At 37.9% G+C, this 19225-nt stretch overlaps 1 protein-coding gene across 2 annotated transcripts; it reads right to left on the bottom strand.

The window, feature by feature from the left end:
• Positions 1–359: 359 nt before the first annotated feature.
• On the bottom strand, positions 360–18239 carry LOC127766068 (protein SUPPRESSOR OF QUENCHING 1, chloroplastic). 2 transcript variants are annotated; one of them, XM_052291093.1, is made up of 28 exons: positions 17731–18239; positions 16240–16340; positions 16101–16157; positions 15920–16014; positions 15029–15128; positions 14278–14336; positions 13605–13732; positions 13167–13305; positions 12813–12900; positions 11708–11786; positions 11295–11355; positions 11111–11186; positions 10758–10868; positions 9860–9955; positions 9603–9725; positions 6719–6916; positions 6494–6595; positions 6032–6096; positions 4922–5015; positions 3963–4120; positions 3586–3635; positions 3384–3505; positions 3139–3246; positions 2629–2721; positions 2339–2375; positions 1754–2001; positions 1117–1263; positions 360–730 (listed from the first exon to the last, which is right to left on the bottom strand). In XM_052291093.1, exons 1-28 carry the CDS (start codon positions 18101–18103, stop codon positions 554–556), a joined length of 3285 nt encoding a protein of 1094 aa, XP_052147053.1. In that variant the 5' UTR covers positions 18104–18239; the 3' UTR covers positions 360–553. The 2 variants fall into 2 exon arrangements, with proteins under 2 accessions (XP_052147053.1, XP_052147054.1); XM_052291094.1 differs by having other exon boundaries at positions 13167–13296.
• Between the last annotated feature and the right edge of the window lie 986 nt (positions 18240–19225).

The following is a 19225-nucleotide window of genomic DNA, read 5'->3' as shown; positions in this document are numbered from 1 at the left end:
AAATGATTGATCTTATTTAGCAAATTAGTCCAGTCCCATGTGCCAGATTTAATCAGTACGATGATTGGGGAAATCAACACGCGTGATTTTCTGCAAAAGAAAAGGTTAAGCACAAATATACTCTTTTGGAACACATGCAGGCCACTACATCGCAATACTGCAATCAGTTTGTTCAGTTCAACCATAATGGTCGTCCATGATTTAGATACATAAACGGAATGCTATAGGATGACAGTGAAACAAAACTCCATACGGGCATTCCAATCAATCACTGAACTTGCAACATACGAAACTATCTGTTGTGTTGTCACACCACGGGACGATATCATTTTTTCTAGGCAAGCAGGGCGATGTCAATATATATAAAAATGAATGGGTCTAGGATTCTATAGGGTGGAGGTAGCATGTCAAGCATACAGCATTATATTACAACATATACATCATCCAAAGGCAACTTTAGACACCCTCCAAAAAAGAGCTTACCTTTCTGGCACTAAAGCCAAATTCACAATCAGCACAGGAATTAACAGTAAAACAATCACCCTAGATCTAACTATACCTTGCCGTTCTTTCCAGCGGCTATTAATTGTGCGCTACTTGAAGTATCTCTTGGTACCACAGAATAGGAAAGAGTAATCTGCGCTGGACTGGGGACTGCCTCTTCCCGGAATTTGACATCGAAGGCAACAGATTGGTAAAGACAAACTTCGTCTTCTTTGCAGTAGTAAACCTACATACAACAGCACACTATACTCAATGGAAATAGTACAAAACTGAAAACGATAATTCACTTAGCTAGGTTACCAACTTAAACCAAAACAAGTCAAGATGCATAATGGTTTGTTGTGTGTCCTAATCCAGGGAGCTACCCAAAAGGGGCAATTGCGTTGGATGATCTTGCATTAGCTATTGGCAAATCCAGTTTTCGTTAATATGCATGCAGGTTGGCAGGAAGTGCAGACAAGCAACAGATAAGCAATCTGGTGAACTAGTCTCAATCCAGTTTAACTGAACCGTTTTTGTTCACCCATTACCCTCTACTGGGTATTATTCCAATCTGAATCCTACTACCAACAAGTTAAACAAAAGTGTTGCTTGACTAAAATGCATTACTACCTTGCAATTGATCCTTCCCGTTGATGATGATGAAGATTTCCTTCTGTACTTGAGTGATGCCTGTCCTGAGTTTAGAAAACCATTAACTGGCTCTATCTCAATTGCATCAGCTGGTTCTATGTCCACATCAAATTTACTTCGAGCTTCCTGCAAATGAGAACGTATATCATCACAAGTAAATCATGCTGACAGCCATAAAAAACGTTTTGCACTAAGCTGACATTGAACCCAGAAGACTCCATGACACTATGAAAGTAAGCACCATCCACTTCGGTGGTGTGACCAGATCATTCAGGCCTTTAACAAGTTAACTGTTCTCTTTTTTTCTCAGAAAAAGAGTGTCCAAAAGGAAGGAAGAATTGATATGCATGAAGTATGATTGCATGGATGTTATGCCCATATATTTCATAGTAGGTAAAAGCAACCAGAAAGACCTTATAGCATAAAAACAAAACAAAAATAGTATAGTCCTGTGAAGAGTGCTGACAAACCATCGAATGAAATGATATTTCTATTTAAAAAGTGTACCATACAATAACATTCACAATATAACGGGAAAATGCTCGTCAGTAACTATATAAGGCTACCATATATGATGCAAAAACATTATAGCTAAAATTCTGTGATGATTTTGGACCTTGGAGAAATGGTAACCATCAGGGACAGAGATTGCTAGAGACAAATATCCTTCAATTGAAGAACCACCATCAATGTTAATAACATCCGTGTCTGCTGATAGACGTCTTCTTAGGCGTTTCAATGTCTTTGGTTTTGGTGATGGTGGCTGAACTCCAATCAAATCTAGCGTGCGCACCTCAGCGCCTTTCTCATTCAAAACTATATACCTGATTGTGCTATTGTTTGTATCTGCTACAAGAAGCCTTCCTACGATATATCAGAAAAGCAATAGTTTGCACCATATTATTCATCTTGCAGCACAACAACTACTGTTTGCCTATTCTGTCACTGACCAGGAAAAATGTAAGCAGTTTACACATAACATAGGGTTGTTCATAAAACAAGTGCAAATGGTGAAATACATAAAATAGGCAAGGTTAGACGATTACAGGCAAGGTGATCCAGTGAATTGCTAGGTCCATCACCTAATCGGTGTATTCAGGAAATTAACTCTAGAACACCATTAGATAGCGTGATTGTTCTAATTACTATCTCATGTGTCAGTTAAACTAGACAAGCAACACAGCACATGGAAAAAGATTACCATCTCCCACTTCAACAAGTCCTGCTGGCTCAGACAGCTGCATAAAAAATAAGTCAAAACAATTACGGTACGTCTTAGAGCTGTTCCTAGGAAAAAAACATATATTTCTTTTCACAAATAATACAAAATAGAACATACTCTAATACTCTATTGACCTATGGACTGCGTTAGCACTAGTATATAATATTGATTATGTATAATCACGTTTTAAAATGATGAGGATGATATAGCTATTGTAAGTTAATTTACATATATACCAACAAAAGAAATTGCCAAAGTTGTAGCTTTACTTGAGCTGACAAGGCTGGACCATCCTTGTATCCTGCACGTCCCGTACCAGCAATCGTCGTAACTTTCCGTGTGACAGGATCTAACCTTTTTATCTGCAATTGCATAACAATGCATTAGAAATATTAGAACAACTTGCAGTAAAAGCAAGCAGTAAAAGCAAGTTTGGTCAAGAGAAATAGTTTAGGACATGGCATGGATCACTTATGCTGTTATGCACAATTCAGACCAACGAACTATTTGATAATGGAAATTGCATGATTCAGACCAACCTTGTGCGCTGCTGGTAATGGAAAGTTGATTCACTGCCTGATTACCCCATCCATTAATTTGATAAAATTTGCACTGGTTACCTTTTTTGTGAGTGTGAGGTACATACACACCAGCACAAGGCATAATTTTGTGATAACTTGTTTATTAACCGGAAAAAAAAATCTAATTCTTGGTAAAGAAGACACCTTCATGAAATTTTACATACTGGATGGGTTACACATATTAGAGATGGTGGTTACCTTGTGATTGTAAGAGTCCGCAACATATATTTGATTATCACTAGCATAGACAACACCCAATGGATGCTGGAGTAGCACATCCGAGCCAGTCCCATCATGATCTCCAAACTGCAAACAAATAAACAAATTTAACTTTATACTTCGATAAAATTTAGAGCAGAACAAAAAAAATCTTAAAATGTTCAGTCACATTAATGCTGAAAAAAAGAGAGGCAGAATCCTTTAGTATCAGGATATATAAATACCCTAAACAAATTCTCTGGAATCATTGGGTCTCCCCCAGCTAGCGATCTTGAACCCCCAGATTTCAAATTAACAACTCGAATGGAGCTGCTTTCACTATCAGCAACAATCAACTCCTGCAATTCTGTGCCGATAGTTCATGTGAATCTGTGCTCTCTGGCATCAGAGCACAAAGGAGAGAAAAAAGGAATCAACCAGAAATACCAGGAGCTAATGAAATCCCAGATGGCTGTGCAAACGATGTTCTGGTCGAGCTGCGACATGAAATTATTTCTCAGAAAAAGGATCCAACAACATGCACGCACAAGGTACTGCAGGAACCAAGTGGGCCCAAGGTAGCACAACAAAGGGTAAAGCGAACAGTTCCAGCGTTCACAATAGAAATGAGATTCTAATGCAATCCCATGAGAGTAGAATGAAACATAAACAACATGTTCATTAATACACAATGGATAACTGCAAAAATATTTTAGCAGCAATCATGTATCTGACCCAATATGGCCATGTCATTTGTAAGCAATTAAAAAGTTACTTTCTGATGGACCAAACGGATGAATGTAGAAGTTGATAAACATAATTACCTCGATCCATTCAAATTTCTCTCGTAGCCATCACCACTGAGAACTTCTGTTACACCGTCCAATGTGTTGTGTTTCCAGATCTGATGTTGTCCAGCCATTGCAATGTATAGGGTCTCCTTTGAGGGATCATAGCAGACATCCCATGGTGAATTTAGAACCTAGATAAACACTTTCAAGTCAGACTGTTTTCTATCAACACTAGTTTGTACATTAGTATTTGCATTGATAATCGTAATTAACTCAGAATTTTTTGTACAGATTGGACTTGTCAGATCAATTATATAATATATAAACATCAGTCATCAAATTTACATCAATACAATTTATGCAAGGGGCTGTATCATGTGTAAATGGCACAAGTGTCACAAATCCCTTTTTACTAAGCCTAGATGTTCTTAAGGGCCATTTTGGTTTGAAGTCCTATCAAAACTTTGTTTGGTTTAGTGCCAATTTCAGCTAATAAGAAACAAGTAGGTAATGCCAAGATTTCACTAAAAACTAATTTGGTTTGCAACCTACCAAAATTTTGGTAGGGTAGCAAACCAAAATGGGCAAAAAAAAAAAAAAAAATCCAAATTCAAGATGGATTTGTGTGTTGGCATGTTGGTTTCCTTTACTCAACTGGCCTATGTAGGTAGACTGCAGGACTATGAGCTCATTCACAGTCAAAATGGGATAATGATACTGCAAGATTATGTTTCAATCAAACTATCTATTCTTCTAACTAATTTCTTAATTTCATCTCATGTGAGAATTAAGAGTTAGAACTGAGTAGCATGATTTTATAACGATCGTGGAACTCGACCAACATTCTGATTTTCCCAAACAAAACAGCACTTGCATGTGAACAAAACAGAGGATTATAGCACAGCAATATGGCCTATAGACATAAATGAGCCTTGTTTTCATGACTACATTAGTAGAGTATGTATACATAAAAGAACCATGAAGAAGCATGCCTGATTAGTTCCCTGACCTCCTCCTTTGTAATCAGAGCCTTTCGTTCCATTTCCCGCCAGTGTTTTGACAGTCTCACTCACAAAATTAATCTCTCTGGATAACAAGAAATAAATATCCAATTCAGGAAATAGGAATAGTTTGTTGCATATGACAATGATATGAGGACATAGTTAACCATGCTAATCAACTACGAAATCAATTTTATATATTACAACAAAGAATGACTAGCAGAACTAGTTCATCGTTCATAGCAAAAGGCATTATTTGTTTAAAGAATTACACATTTATTCCTTTTCAATGAAAAGATGCATTCAAGATAAGTGAGGCAAGAATAAAAGGTGCATATACCAGTGGCACTTTTCACCATCAAAACACAATATGAGATGAAAGGAAGAACCCTTACAGAATCAAGAAAACAAAGAATTTTCTGTTGTTCAGATAATACAATCAATTTGTGCTTGAATAGTTTATTTATTTATTTTTTGTTTTTTAAGAGGATAGCTATCTCGCAAATACCGGTTAGCTACAAAAAGTTTCACAACTCTTCTCTCCATAGGCCATCCACATTTTCTCATTTTTCCCTATTTACCCACATTCGGGTTACAGGATGGCGTATTCAGCATAGAATATACATTAGAAGAAGGATGAACGATTATCAGACCAACATGCATCATATCAGAGGAAGCCACCTGCTACTAGATTTCTAAATGATTATGGTTACAAATTTCAGTTTTACCTTCAGTTTTCCAATATTGATATTTTGAGACGTGGAGACTGTGTAATAAGCAATAGTAAACATATGACAATCTGAAATCAGTATCACATGGAGGCTTAGAACTATGAACCAGGTCAGGGTTCTGTAAAAAAAAGGCAAGCCAGTTTTGAGCCAGCAGGTAGGTTCCTGGAGGTATTCAGAGCCATAAAACTACTGAATGCGAGAATTACACTGCATGTTGACACACGCCATTTCCATCAAATACTGACATTATTTTATTTTACATAAGGCATAAGAAGATCAATAACAAATATTGTGTATGCCACCATAAACTGAATGAATTAGCCTTGTAAAAAAATGAAATAAGCGAAGTGAAGTCAGTGATAGAACTAACCGCAGTGCATGGTTCTCAGTATCTGCAACATACAGGATATTCTTTTTGGAGTTGTAAGCAAGACCCTGAAATTAATAGCAAGTATTATGAGGTCATATAACACATGAAAACACAATGAATGGAAGTTCAATTCAAGGAGGTAGCTAGACAGGGCCCAGGAATTGGTTACAAGTATATGAGGTCACAGAATAAAAATATCACAAAAAGGACAGTTCGATTCTAAAAGGTATGAGTTCTTTTCAAATAAATTCACTTAAATAAACAGAGCATTTGATATCTTAGCCTCTGCCCGAGGAGATATCAGTTTGGTTCATGCTGTACACAGGAACTATCCAAATATCATACCCTAGCTCTCTACTGTAGCCATGGTCCATACTACCAACAAAGTTCAAAAGGAACTCCTAACATGGTGCGACAAAAGCATAAATTTATTGTAAGAACAAACAATAATTATTTCCTTACTTGAGGGCGATTAAATGAAGCAGTATCAAATGTGCCATCAAGTAGTCCTTCTTCAGAACTTCCAATTTGACATATAAATTCCCCTTCCAGGTTGGTAACTACCTTAATTACAGAAATGAGGATAGAACAAACAGCTAAATCAGATAAGAAATAGATCATACATGTGAAGTAAATTAGCCTAGTCAATGCAATGCTATATCGTTGTGCAAAACAAAGAATACTCACAATTCGATTATGATTACTGTCTGATATAAACAACCGATTGTTCAGTACATCTATTGCAAGTTTCCCAGGAAATTTAAGCGGTGAAGCTAGTAAACGACTATCCTTGTCCTTCTCCAATGCCAAGGGAAGAGAACTGTTTTGTAATAATTTATTTTCTTCATAAAATTCAAGAGCTGCACCAACCACATCATCAAGGTCCTGGAAATAATGAATAAGTGTGATTGACTAGGCATTGACACCATAACTACCATGAAAAATGTATGAACAACTATGCCAGTGGAAAAAAAAAAACAGGGGATGGTTTGTTTGCAGAAATCGTTGTACAGGTTAGACAGGATAAATTTGTCCTCATATCACAGGATAGAGGTCAGGCAGGCAGGCATATGCAGCAACTTCTGTTATCTTGTAATAACGAGATTTAGATTTTAGAATAGTTAGGTAGTCCAGAACAGATGCTAAAAGAACTTGACAAGCAAGATCAAGATTACCATGGACTATTAGGTTCTACTTAGCCAACACAATTCGTAATCGTTTGCAGCTTAAAGCAATCAAAATAATCAAATAAAAATTTTGTGTTAAATATCATGTATGATGACCAAGACACCTGGCAACAGGAGGCTGATTCCAACAAAGGTAACATCATTGATCTGGAAAAGGTTCAGTGGTGCACTAGGAGAGTTGCTAGGAGTCTGACCATGTTCAGAGTTGACAGAATATAGTACAGTATGAACCAGATTGAACTTTTATCAGGGGGCTCATCTCAGCCTCCTAAGATGCATATACCTCATTTTTAATCAAGCAAAGCAAGAAAAAAATCCCCTTCTGGATGGCCTTTGTAGTTATTGTGATGTGAACCTAGGTTCTCATCATGAACCAAATTCATGTTTTGTGCTCATCTGTTGGTATTAACCTGATGCAAAATAAAAGCAACCAACTACTAAACATGTACCATATTTATGAACTATATGGGTAACACCCTACAAATATATGCTTTGCAATGTAACAAGAGTCGCAGGAAACGCTTCTCTTGATAATACCATCACTAGGTTTCAGCCTGAGCACAGCCATGACATGGAGGCAATGTAGTTTAAACATCAATAATGAATAAACCATTTAGTTCATGTGGTTTAATGAATGGCAGTACAATCAATTATGTCAAACAGTCCAGTGTCGCCACTAAAATTAGCACAGACGTCACCTAGTATATCATGTTCATTTGAGGGTTGGGGCAGGTACATCATAATCATATTTGTGGTATATCAGCATGGGTCAGTTGCCAATAGCAGTTAGGACAACACAGAGCATAAGAAATTAGCAATGTTGATTTGCTTGGTTACTCTTAAATAAAACTAGCTACAAACCCCAGGTAATTGTTTGGTATATGGCTCATGATGGCATACTCGATTTGCCAGCCATATAACTCTAATAAGTACTACAACCTTATATGGAGTTGTATTCAAAACGCTTCCCTCAGATATTCTTCTATCTGATTATTTTGCTGTTATAGTTTAGACCTACCAAAATATTGTTGGATTTTTCCTCCTCTCCTGATCAATTTATGAATTATAACCTTTCAGTAAATATTGTCGCTCCCTTTAGCATTATTTTAATTATGTAATAGATATGGTTTTGGAACTTAACTCCTAAATTCTTAATCAATGCCTAAACTCTTAAGCAAGGATTTAAATCTCCGGCTATAGCTGCCGCTATAGCCGGAGATAGCTGCTAGGAGAAGCAACCGCTAAGATATATCTAATTTACAGCTACACGTTCTAAGGCGCTATTAGCTGCCTTTAGCTGGAGATAGCCGCTAAATGGGCTCTCAAATAGCGGCAGCTAACTCGTTGGTGGGCTGAAATCCTGAAATTGGCGAACGGCCCATATCACCTAACGAAACCCTAACTCTCTCCATTTTCCACTCAGTCACTCTCCGTCCTCTCCTGTCGACGGCGGCTTGCAGGCTTGCAGCGGCTGCTCAAGGAGGCAGCAGCAGCCGCAACGGCGGTTGATCCCGAAGGCGGTGGCTATGACCTGCAGTGGCGGCGGCTGCTCCCGAAGGTGGTGGCTGCGACCTGCTGCGGCAACGGTGGCGGCGGCGGCGGCGACTCCCGAAGACAACAGATCCACCAATCCCGGCCCCAAGCGACGACTGTGACAGGCCGCGGCGGCAGCTGTTGGTGTTGCAAGCAGCGGGCGGCGGTGCTTGTTCTGTCAGTATTCTTTTTCTTGTGCTCGAGCCAACCTTGTGTTGTTTCTTGGTTCAGAGATGGATTGGTGGCTTGGTTGCTCATGAATTGTTTCTTCTTGGTTTGTTGGTGGCTTGGCTGCTCATGAATTGTTTCTTCTTGGTTTGTTGGTGGCTTGGCTGCTCATGAATTATTTCTTCTTGGTTTGGTTGGTTGCAGTGGCCTCAGGGTGAGGAGTATGGAGGTTCTTGAATTGTTTTTTTTGGGTTCAAGTTCAGGAATTCATGGGGGAGGAATTCATGGGCATGTTCCTCCTGTAATTTAGCAAGATGGTTGAGGAAGTGGTGAGGATTTGATCCTACTGATCATCAAGCAATTCCTCTCTCCCTAGTCTTCTCTGCTTTCCCCAAGTTAAATAGCTTTCTCTTCCATATAACTGATTATCAAGTTATTTATGTCTAATTTTTGCAAAAACCGCTAAATAGCTTAGCTGCAGCTATAGCCAGCTATAGCTGATCATAGATGATGGAGAACCTAGCAGCTAAATGTCTTAGCCGGAGATTTAAATCCTTGCTCTTAAGGTGCATCTAGTAGAATCTGTTGCAGGATTAAATGATGCAAACTGGCAAACACAGATAGTACTACACAAGTTAGGACTTAATGCTTGTCTTTTGAATAGAATGTTCTAGTGCTAATACCTTTCTGTGACCTTCACCTGATATTTGTGCTAAAACCTTCCCGTTGGGCCCAATCACAACAAATGTAGGCCAAGAGTTCACCCCCAGTTCTCTCCACAAGTACATGTCCCCATCATTTACAACCTTAAGAAAGACCATAGATTTAAAAAGTTAAGAACACCACAAAAAAGCAATAGACATGAAAGTCTATGCCAGGGAGGAGCACAGGAATGATGTTTCTCATTTCAACATTTCACAAGTTATCACAGCTGTATTACCGGATGAGTAATGTTGTAGCGCAGAACAGCATTTCTGATGGCTTCAAGATCTTTTTCATTATCAAATTTGGCAGAGTGCACACCGACAACAGTGAACTGCACAGGAACAAGCAACATTATGTAAATATCAAGATATCTTCAAATCATACCAGTTTCATCAATGAGAGACAGTGTTGCAGCAAAATTTCACATTATGGCTCGATCATGTATTATATACTTATATTCAAATTGCAGGTGCCATGAGCAGATCCATCTAATTCCTAAACATAATATCCATGATTTATAACTTACAGATGTAAGAACTAAGAATATTGGATGAGTGTACACATGTGAGCTTATAAGGACAGAACTATACTACCAACTTTTTTTTTTAGAACACGCAGGAGATCTGCGTATCATTTCATTAAGATAGAGAAGAAAAGATGAACGGTGTTAGAGAAAGACTCCGACACCCGTCCACCAAGGATACAACAGAACACCACACACCCAAAGGAACACCACACAAAACACACTAGTGCATTAGCAGCCCAATCCTAGTACTACCAACTTCACAAGTTGATTTTTTTGTGATGGTGAATTATAATAAATTACAAGTTTTTACAGCTCAGTTCAGAGGATCTACAGTACAATATTTTGAGGAAAACTCAGTTTCAGGACTAACGAATCACCATATGATCAGTAGAGAGTAGTTAGGAGAAAAGGAACATGAAAAAAAAAACATCATTAGAAATAAAATTAAGATTAGCATCGTCAAAATTTAGGCGCAGAAATACTGCAGTTATAATATATCAGAACAAATGTTAAGTAGCAAAGTTATAAATCATTTATTGATTCCAACCTAAAGCTCTTGAAAGAAAACTAAACATACAGTCCAGCATGCGAGGAGACAGAAGCTCACAGGTTTATCCTTGTACTTCTTCTCTATAAATTCCAGGTCGGGCAAGACATGCATGCAATTGATGCAGCAATAGGTCCAAAAATCCAACAGGACCACTCTTCCTTTTAAATCCTGCACCAAAAATTATGTAATTGCTTTAAGTGATAATGCTATATTTCCACGGACCTAAATTATGAAGCAGAAAATAAACGAAAACAAATTGTCATTCGCCAATCATCATATCTGTATACAGCTGAAAATCAACCCAACTGAAAATGGTGCCTTGTCTTGAACAGGAATAAAGAAAAGGGAAACAATCGGTACTGTAGCAAAGTTGCAGCTACTGAGAATAACCTAAAATGAGTTTAAATTACTCTTCCAAACTGAAGTGGCGCTGTATTCAACCAATCAAGCTTTCTTGGGAACTCAGGTACATAAGTAGCAGAACCTCTGAGGAAACAGTTTGGAAGTAAATTAGTGCTTCAGTAAAAATAAAAATCAGCCTCAGCATGAAGCATTAGACCTTGAAAATTGATGAACATGTACTTAGTTACCTACCCAGTTTCAAAATCAGCTAAATACTTCTTTATTTGTTGAACCCTTGATGTGAGTTGTTCTCCTATAGAAACAAGGCAGAGTGTGCAGTATGTAAGAGAAAAGATTGTGAATCGAATCAAAAGACCAAGGCCAATCTTTAATTAGTTTTGGATCCGATTTCTTCCAAGCTAGTTTCACTGTAGTACTCACCAAAGTTGACTGGCAAATCTAGTCTAACGGACTAAAATGAAGCTGCCATATAATGCCAGATGGAACAAAAAAAATATGTAGCATCAAATCTCACATAACACCCCATGGTCTTTTTTCAGCACAAATCAAATCAAGTTACTGACCCGGATGATTAGCCAGGATTGATTGATTATTCAAATTATTCATTAAAAATGAACATACAGAACCTATATAGAAATTCTTACCTTCATTACTAGCAAATATCGAACTATTTCCACCCGTGAAATAATTAAGCAGCCCTTTGGGAGATACAAACTGCATGGCCTGAACAAAATAAAAATAAAAACTTCGCAATCTGATCTCAGCACAATTATAGGTGCCCAAAAAACATAGGTACCCAAAAGAATTTGCCCACTACAAGAGTGGAAATTATGGAGAATGGAACGAAAACTGCAAGCTATATTAAAATAAATTATAGAAAGTGATAACATGTGAGATGGTGCCATTAGGTTTCTTTAACATGTCATCACCCACCATGCGATACATTCCTCTTACGTAAGTTGTTCCGACAGAGAGCTCTGAGTACTTGATGCAGCCAGGCTCATACCATGGACAGTATAGAAGTGATAATTATATGTGTTGAGGAAAATGACTAACTGCAACATCGAAGACAGGAATGGTGTGAAGTGAGGCATTACTAAATTCAGGCTAAATAGCTAAAGGATGTTAGGTAACAGCTAACAGTCTAATGCCCAGGTTGTGAAAGTTAGTTAGAACCCTCATCTTGTATGTGGCAGTGCTATTATTTGAAATCATTCCTAGCAGAAGCACATTTGCAGTAATTTGTTTGGTAGTACTTAACAAAAAGAATTTAACCATTGAAGAAAAAACTAAATGAAGTCATGAATATTTGCGCTTTCGGCTCCTTCGCTTTGGCTACATCGACTACGGCACAAAGGGCTATCATCGTGTTGAGTACTCTTGCCGGTTTTTTCTCCAGTCCAAGTGTCCGCGCTGCTCACGCTTGGACTGCGGGGGGATGTTAGAGTATATGGTAGTTAGAGTCATATTAGGATAGGATTAATTTGTGTGGACTCCTTCCATATCTGTAATCCTTCCTTATCTCCTCCCCATGTACTCCTATATATACCAGCCCTGAGACTCAATAAAATCGTCCCACGTTACGCAGTATTCCTCTCTCCCTATACTATTCAACAAAATAGAAGGTGTGTAGCCCGGATATGTAAAAATCAAAGTCATACAACAAATAAGTATTGTCTCACACATGCATCAAGGGATCAAAAGCAAAGCTGAAAACCGTGAAACAACTTTGTAGTATAACAATGGTACCTTCCAATTCCTGGTTGTATAGATAAGACAAGAAACAGCTATTCCGAGACTTCCATATCTTAATATGTTCCGACGAGAACCTACCAGCCTGCAGAATTTCTTTTCTGGATGTCAATCAACTGTGTCATACCGAACTACATAATAATCCACATATTAGACCAACAGCATTGCATTCTTTTGGGCATTATATGTGAATAACTCTTGTAGCTTTTTTTTAACAATGAAGGTTTAGTGTAAGCTGCGAGTTCTTGGAATCTGATTTGGAACAAGCTGGCAGTTTAGTACATACAAGATAGAAGTGAAGCTAAGATTCTATGATATAGTTTTAAGCTTCTTTCCAGAAACCAACCTTACCCTTCACGGGAATCATCAATTGAGCTTGCAGAATTTGTGCTCGGAGCAGATTCAGCATTAGTTGCTCCATTCAGAATCTCTGTTGAGGGTTTTAAGGAACTAATATTCTCAGTATTTTCTGTCCGTTCATCTGCACCAACTTTCTTTTAATCAGCACCAAGTACTCTAGTAGAACCAACAGCAAATGTTTCTAACTCCATTAACAATGAGACAAAAGAATGATAAATGCTGTAATTTCTGCATTCCAATTTAACTACTTAGAAAAGTGAAGTCCAACCCCAATTCAAGGAAATGGGATAGGGGTCTTATTCAAACCAATGAAACAAAGCAAATATAATGAGTTTTGCACAACAAGATATGCAGATTTTTTTTTCTTTCCAGTTTCAAATACAAGAGATGCATTATTTTATTGAAATAAACTTTGCTTGAACTACATACTGTGGTAAGCATTAGAACCACCATACAAAATATCTCTAATTGAAATATCTCCAATATTCTTCCGTATGAGTGAGGGACTGGCTTGCTGTAACGCATCTTCCTCCAGAGTAGTCATCACAGCAATGCATCTGCAAAATTTGTAAACAGCATAACTATTTATGCTAAATGCTCCTTCGTGTACAATTTTTTTCTCAATTAAATGAAACCTGAAGGGGGTTCCTTATGTTCCTCAATCAAAAACATTAAAGATAATCAAAAAGATACATTGCACCACTTATTTGAATTGCATGGATTTGAACAGTCACAGACTAAATAATTAAAAGATGGTCGTTACTCAGGGCATCCCTCCTAATAAGGACATCATAAATGATTTGGACTGAAGAGCATATATCTAATATGTGCTATTTTTGCCACAGCTCAAGGAAGTACATAAAACTAGTGGCTTAGGATATCAACCAAAATAATGCCATTCCATTATCGCCTCCCAAGAAAATATCAAAATACGTCTTCTGAGAACTTAAATACTGTTATCATTGTTGAATTGGTCATATGATAACATATGGTACTAATCTTTTTCTAAGAAAATCCATATTAAAATATATGATTGCAATCAATAAAGGTTGTGCAGTAATCAAAATAAGAAGACATAAACATGACGATAGGTACCACGGACCTCATTTCGGCAGCTTTTGCAGCTTGAACTCCAGCAAGTGCGTCTTCTATCACAATGCACTGGTACAATACCGCAAATTCATCACACCCCATTCAAAATGTTTAGAAAATAAACATCTGGAAAGTATTACTGACATCTGGAAACAATAAAATAAGGCAACTAGCCAAGTGGTAACATACTCAACATTTCATTTCACTACTACCATCTTTGGGCTTGTAATGACAAAGTACTGCAGCCACTACCCAGAATTAGCCACAAATGCTCTACATATAGGTCATGAAGGTGCATATTTATTATTGCCAACAATGATGCATTGTCTAATGATGCTTCAAACAGCGATACAGGGGAAAGGGCATCTATTTTACATGTATGATGGGTCTTCCATAACATGGAATAGGACTTAACTCCTCTGCAGTACTGCTTCTGCAGTAGGAGTTGCTGACATTGGAATAGCATTGCTAGTCATAACCATAAATCATTCAGAAGCTATAAAAATAGCTAGACAAGCCTTCTTCCGCTGTCTGTTTGATCTAGGATGTATTTCTCTGTGTACCAAGAGGCTATTTATGAACTATGTCTTACATATAAAGTGTTTGTAGGATTGAGGTTCACATCAGAATGATGGAGATTTACCAAATTCACTTCCACACAGCATAAAACCAGAAAGTAGATATTTTCCATAGCCAGTAAATTCTAAGTTGCTGATCTTATCATAAAAGATTGTCTCCATAATAATTTGCTAGACAATTACCTCATCTGTGTCAACACCTAGGGTTTTAGATGCTGCCAAAAAAATGTCCGGAGCAGGCTTCAAATTTTCAAATGCATCAGCAGAAACAATGGCATCGAATCTGAAATTTGAAATAGGTTTATCAAAACTAAATAGCAAACAATTAAGAGATTAAATTATTGCAATAATACATCTTCAGAATTATCAGTGACTCCCAATGGTTTTAGAATATTTGGAAATACCTAACACGACACTCTCTCTGAAACAGAATTATGATTTAATTTCTATCAATTAAATAAAGCTCTTCGCTGGTAAAAGAGAGAATGTCGTGGAGATTCTCAAACATAAGATTTCGAAGAACATCGAAGGAAATTGAAATTTCAGTAGCCTGGCAAGTGCAGAGAAAAGGGTCAACCTATGGGTTTTGCTTTAACTTAGAACTTTATTCTGGTTCATGGGAGGTATGAAGAGGTATAGCCAACTCATAGCATTAATAGTTTAATACTCGGTACCTCTTGATACCAAAAAAAAAAAATCATGACTTAAATAATAAGACAGTAGCATGATAGCAACAAGATATCCAGTTTATATTCCTACTTTCCTTGATGGTTTTTTTTCTCTGACCAATAAATAGCTACTCTCTTATGTTGAGTACCTACTGGAACCACCATCAGAGAAAGTTTGATTCAGACTGAAAAAAATTGTGAAGACAAACAAAAAGGCAACTAACATATATGATCTTAGGCAAAATATGACAAGATTCTCTCAAAAAAATGACATAGACCATGTAATATATTGGAATAACAATGATACTTAAAATGCTAGTAGTAGCAAAGAAATCTTGGAACGTGAGCACAACGATGGCATTAGCAAGTAAGTGCTTGGAATGCAAAGGAATAAGCAAACACCTACAGCGACAGAGGCAAACCAGCAGCTGCCAAATTTGCATCCACCTTAATCCTATCAGCACTGGATGCAACAGCAACCTTCAAACCTGCATTTTTGCACTGAAATATTGACAGGAATGAGCTGATGATCACTTATTACCAAAGTACAACAAGTTTTAACTCAGGCACTGCAAATACAGAAATACCTCTGTTACGAGATCTAGAGCCCCAGGGAATCCAATGCCAGCATTTGGCTTTGCATACTACAGAATGGAACATAATTTAAGAATGACGCCATCAAACTACAATGAGAATAAACAGGAGAGATGGTATGAACAAATTAACCTTGTCAAGATATATCTCAAAAAAACGTTTCTTGGCACTTTCAGCGTTGAAATCTTTCACTCCCTTCAACTTCGCTACACCTCCAAGGAAATTAGCCTCACCTAGAATATATATTACAACATTTCAAACAAACTACACCCAACAAAATCTGAAGGTAGCTAAATTCATTTGTGTAGAGGGCGATCCTGTCAAAAACGGCAGCAGTTATAGGTTGTCATCCCCCAAAGTAAAATAGGTAAGACATTTTCTGTCTAGAGATAGCCTCAATACTTCTCCCAACTTCTATATTGAAAAAAAAAAGTAATATTTTCTTAGTCCTCACATACTTGTCATACAAAGTAGGCAATTAACATCTCTCACAAGCACTCTGATGCAACAATATACTCTATAGGCATTAAGAGCATGCTAAGGGATTTACGGTTACTATCTAATTAGCATTCAGCTTAGCAATCACTACAATTGCCAAGGGATCACAGAAGATCAGCAATGGTGGGCCATATGACATACTGGTTGCCGTATCCACTTTAAGAAACATAAAGCCACAGAACTTCAGAGGATACAAGCAGCGGCGGAGCTTCCGATATGGCAAGATATGGCACTCGCCATACCTCAATTCTATTAGCCACCGGTGGAGTCTATGCTTGCATGATTAACATTCACTGATTCCTCCTTGTAATTAGCTAACTTGGATGTTAGTTAGTTACGTGAAGCAACTAACCTAGTATCTTGTTTTCACTCCTTGTGATTAGCTGCTTGTATAAGCATGGGTTGTTAGCTAGTTACATGATGTAACCTAGATCAAGGTTTAATCTATATGTTTGGCAATATCTATCTTTCCGAAATAATTTGAAATTTGAACAAATTTTGATCAAATTTGAATAGATTTTGCTATATTCAAAAGTTTTCTTTGAAAATTTCCAAATTTTCGAAAATTTCATTTGGGAATTTTGAATCCTAACATAGCTCAATATGATTTTTTGCATCAAAACAACTTTTGCAAGAACTTTTAGCGATGCATGGGAACACATTGCAAATCTATGCCGTATTACCTACAAAGTATTATGTTGTTTTTGCTGCCACACCTTATTGTTTTCTCTTCCTCCGCCACTGGATACAAGCACCCTGTCAAAAACTATTCTGATGGAAATGTATAACTATGGATGTGACCACAGACCACTGTTACAGGCATCCTAATGAAATAGGAGTATAGTACTATAATACATATAGAGTTTGGCAGGTAGCGGAGATACGAAACCAACGACGACAAGGGAGATCCCGGGAAATATTATGTCTACTATAGGAAGCTACTAATTGCTACAATTACCGAATCACACGCAACTTAAACAGCCTACGACCAAGTTTATGTCACACAAGCATAGCTACGCTTACCAATCACGAATCATGAGTAATCGAGAAAAGTAAAATAAAAATGCGCGAACTACATTGTCAATTCCCAGTACCAGTAGGTTGTTGAACGTCGAGACAATTTACCTGTGCCCATGTAAGGAACAAAGTCGTCCCCGGTGACGTCGACGCCCATCTCGGCAAATAAGTCGACGCCCGCGAGGCGCGAGAGCTCCTCGCTGTTGCAGAGCACGCCGTCCATGTCGAAGAGCACGGCGGAGACCTTCCCCCAGGCCCCCGGCGCTACCTCGGTCTCCGGCGAGGAGGATGCCGGGGCGGAGGCGGCGGCGACGTCGCGCCGCCCGCGGCGAGGGAATTCCATTGCGGCGGCGGCCGGCGGTATTAGGGTTTTGGGGAGGAGAAGGAGAGGGCGCGGCGGAGGTGCCGGGGAGGAAGGCGGGTAGTGCCGGGAGGCGAGGAGGCGGTGGAAGCTTCCTGGTGGCGCGAGGTGCCGCGCCATGGCGTGGTGGGCGTGTGGTTTGTCAGGTTTTGGGCTCGCCGCTCGCGAGCTCGAGTAGTGTCGAGTGTGTGTGGCGGTTGGTTGGGGACGGTTTATGCGCGGCGATGGCTGCGACGCACGAGTGGATGGACGAGGTGTGTTTCTGCGGCTCTGTTGGCCTGTGGTGGATACGTCTGCCGTGTGGTGTGGCCTTATCTTGGCGTGATCGACTCCAGTCACACAAAAAAAATAGGAATGGGAAATTGAACTTTTATTTTGCTCCAAAAGCACCGCGTGAGGAATACTCACAAAATTCAACACAAGTATTCGCTGCCAAAAATTTAAATTTTTAAACTTAATTTTAAAATTAATTTTGAACTATTTTTCATTGAGGTTTATTTTTTACATTGACACTTAAATCACTAAGTATATATGTATATAAATATTTTTCCTATAAATTATTATTATTTTGCTAATACATCATTCGGCATATTATCCTCAATTGGCCAACATTATGTCTATGAAATTCCTTTATCGCTCTGAAAGCATGAAATTCAACATGACTATATGAAATCCTCGTATGTGCAATACTTTATGAAATTTTGCTTTGAAAAGACTAGGGTGAACATTCAATTAGTTATATATGCAACAGGTAAGGACGTATTTTATATAATATACTCGCTCCATCTACTTTTGATAGTAATATTTCACCTTGGCACACAGACTAAGGATAAGTAACTCTACTTATCATCCATTTAAACATGCTACTAGTTATTCCTCGTAAACAAGCGATTCATTAATATTTGCATTTCTCAATGCCCATATAGCTAATCTTGTGTAGAAGAATGGAGAGTCACGCATTAAATCCGAGAAAGTCATTAAAATGATAGGTTGTTGGATTGAAATATGCCTATTAAAAATAAATTTTTCAGATTTGAAAATATGGCTATCAACAGTAGATGTAGGGAGTATTAAGAGAATAAGAGCTGAGTAATAAATTGAAATATTGGGATCACTATACATTATAATTGAAAAGGTTAATGAAAATATAAACATTAGGATCACTATATATATATATATATATATATATATATATATATATATATATATATATATATATATATATATATATATATATATATA

The sequence above is a fragment of the Oryza glaberrima genome, chromosome 3 (genome assembly GCF_000147395.1).
Source record: "Oryza glaberrima chromosome 3, OglaRS2, whole genome shotgun sequence".
Lineage (NCBI taxonomy): Eukaryota > Viridiplantae > Streptophyta > Magnoliopsida > Poales > Poaceae > Oryza > Oryza glaberrima.
Note: the sequence above shows the minus strand (reverse complement) of the source record. Positions and strands in the feature narration are given on the sequence as shown.

Bases quoted from the DNA above. Each gene is read 5' to 3' on its own strand.
- LOC127766068 (XM_052291093.1), bottom strand. From the start codon at position 18,103: ATGGCGCGGCACCTCGCGCCACCAGGAAGCTTCCACCGCCTCCTCGCC. The intron at 13,306-13,604 runs GTATGTAGTTCA...ATTAAAAGAAAG, and splicing joins TGGTTCTAATGCTTACCACA to TTGGTGCAGATGAACGGACA. The intron at 10,869-11,110 runs GTAATTTAAACT...TTTTTGGTGCAG, and splicing joins CGCCACTTCAGTTTGGAAGA to GATTTAAAAGGAAGAGTGGT.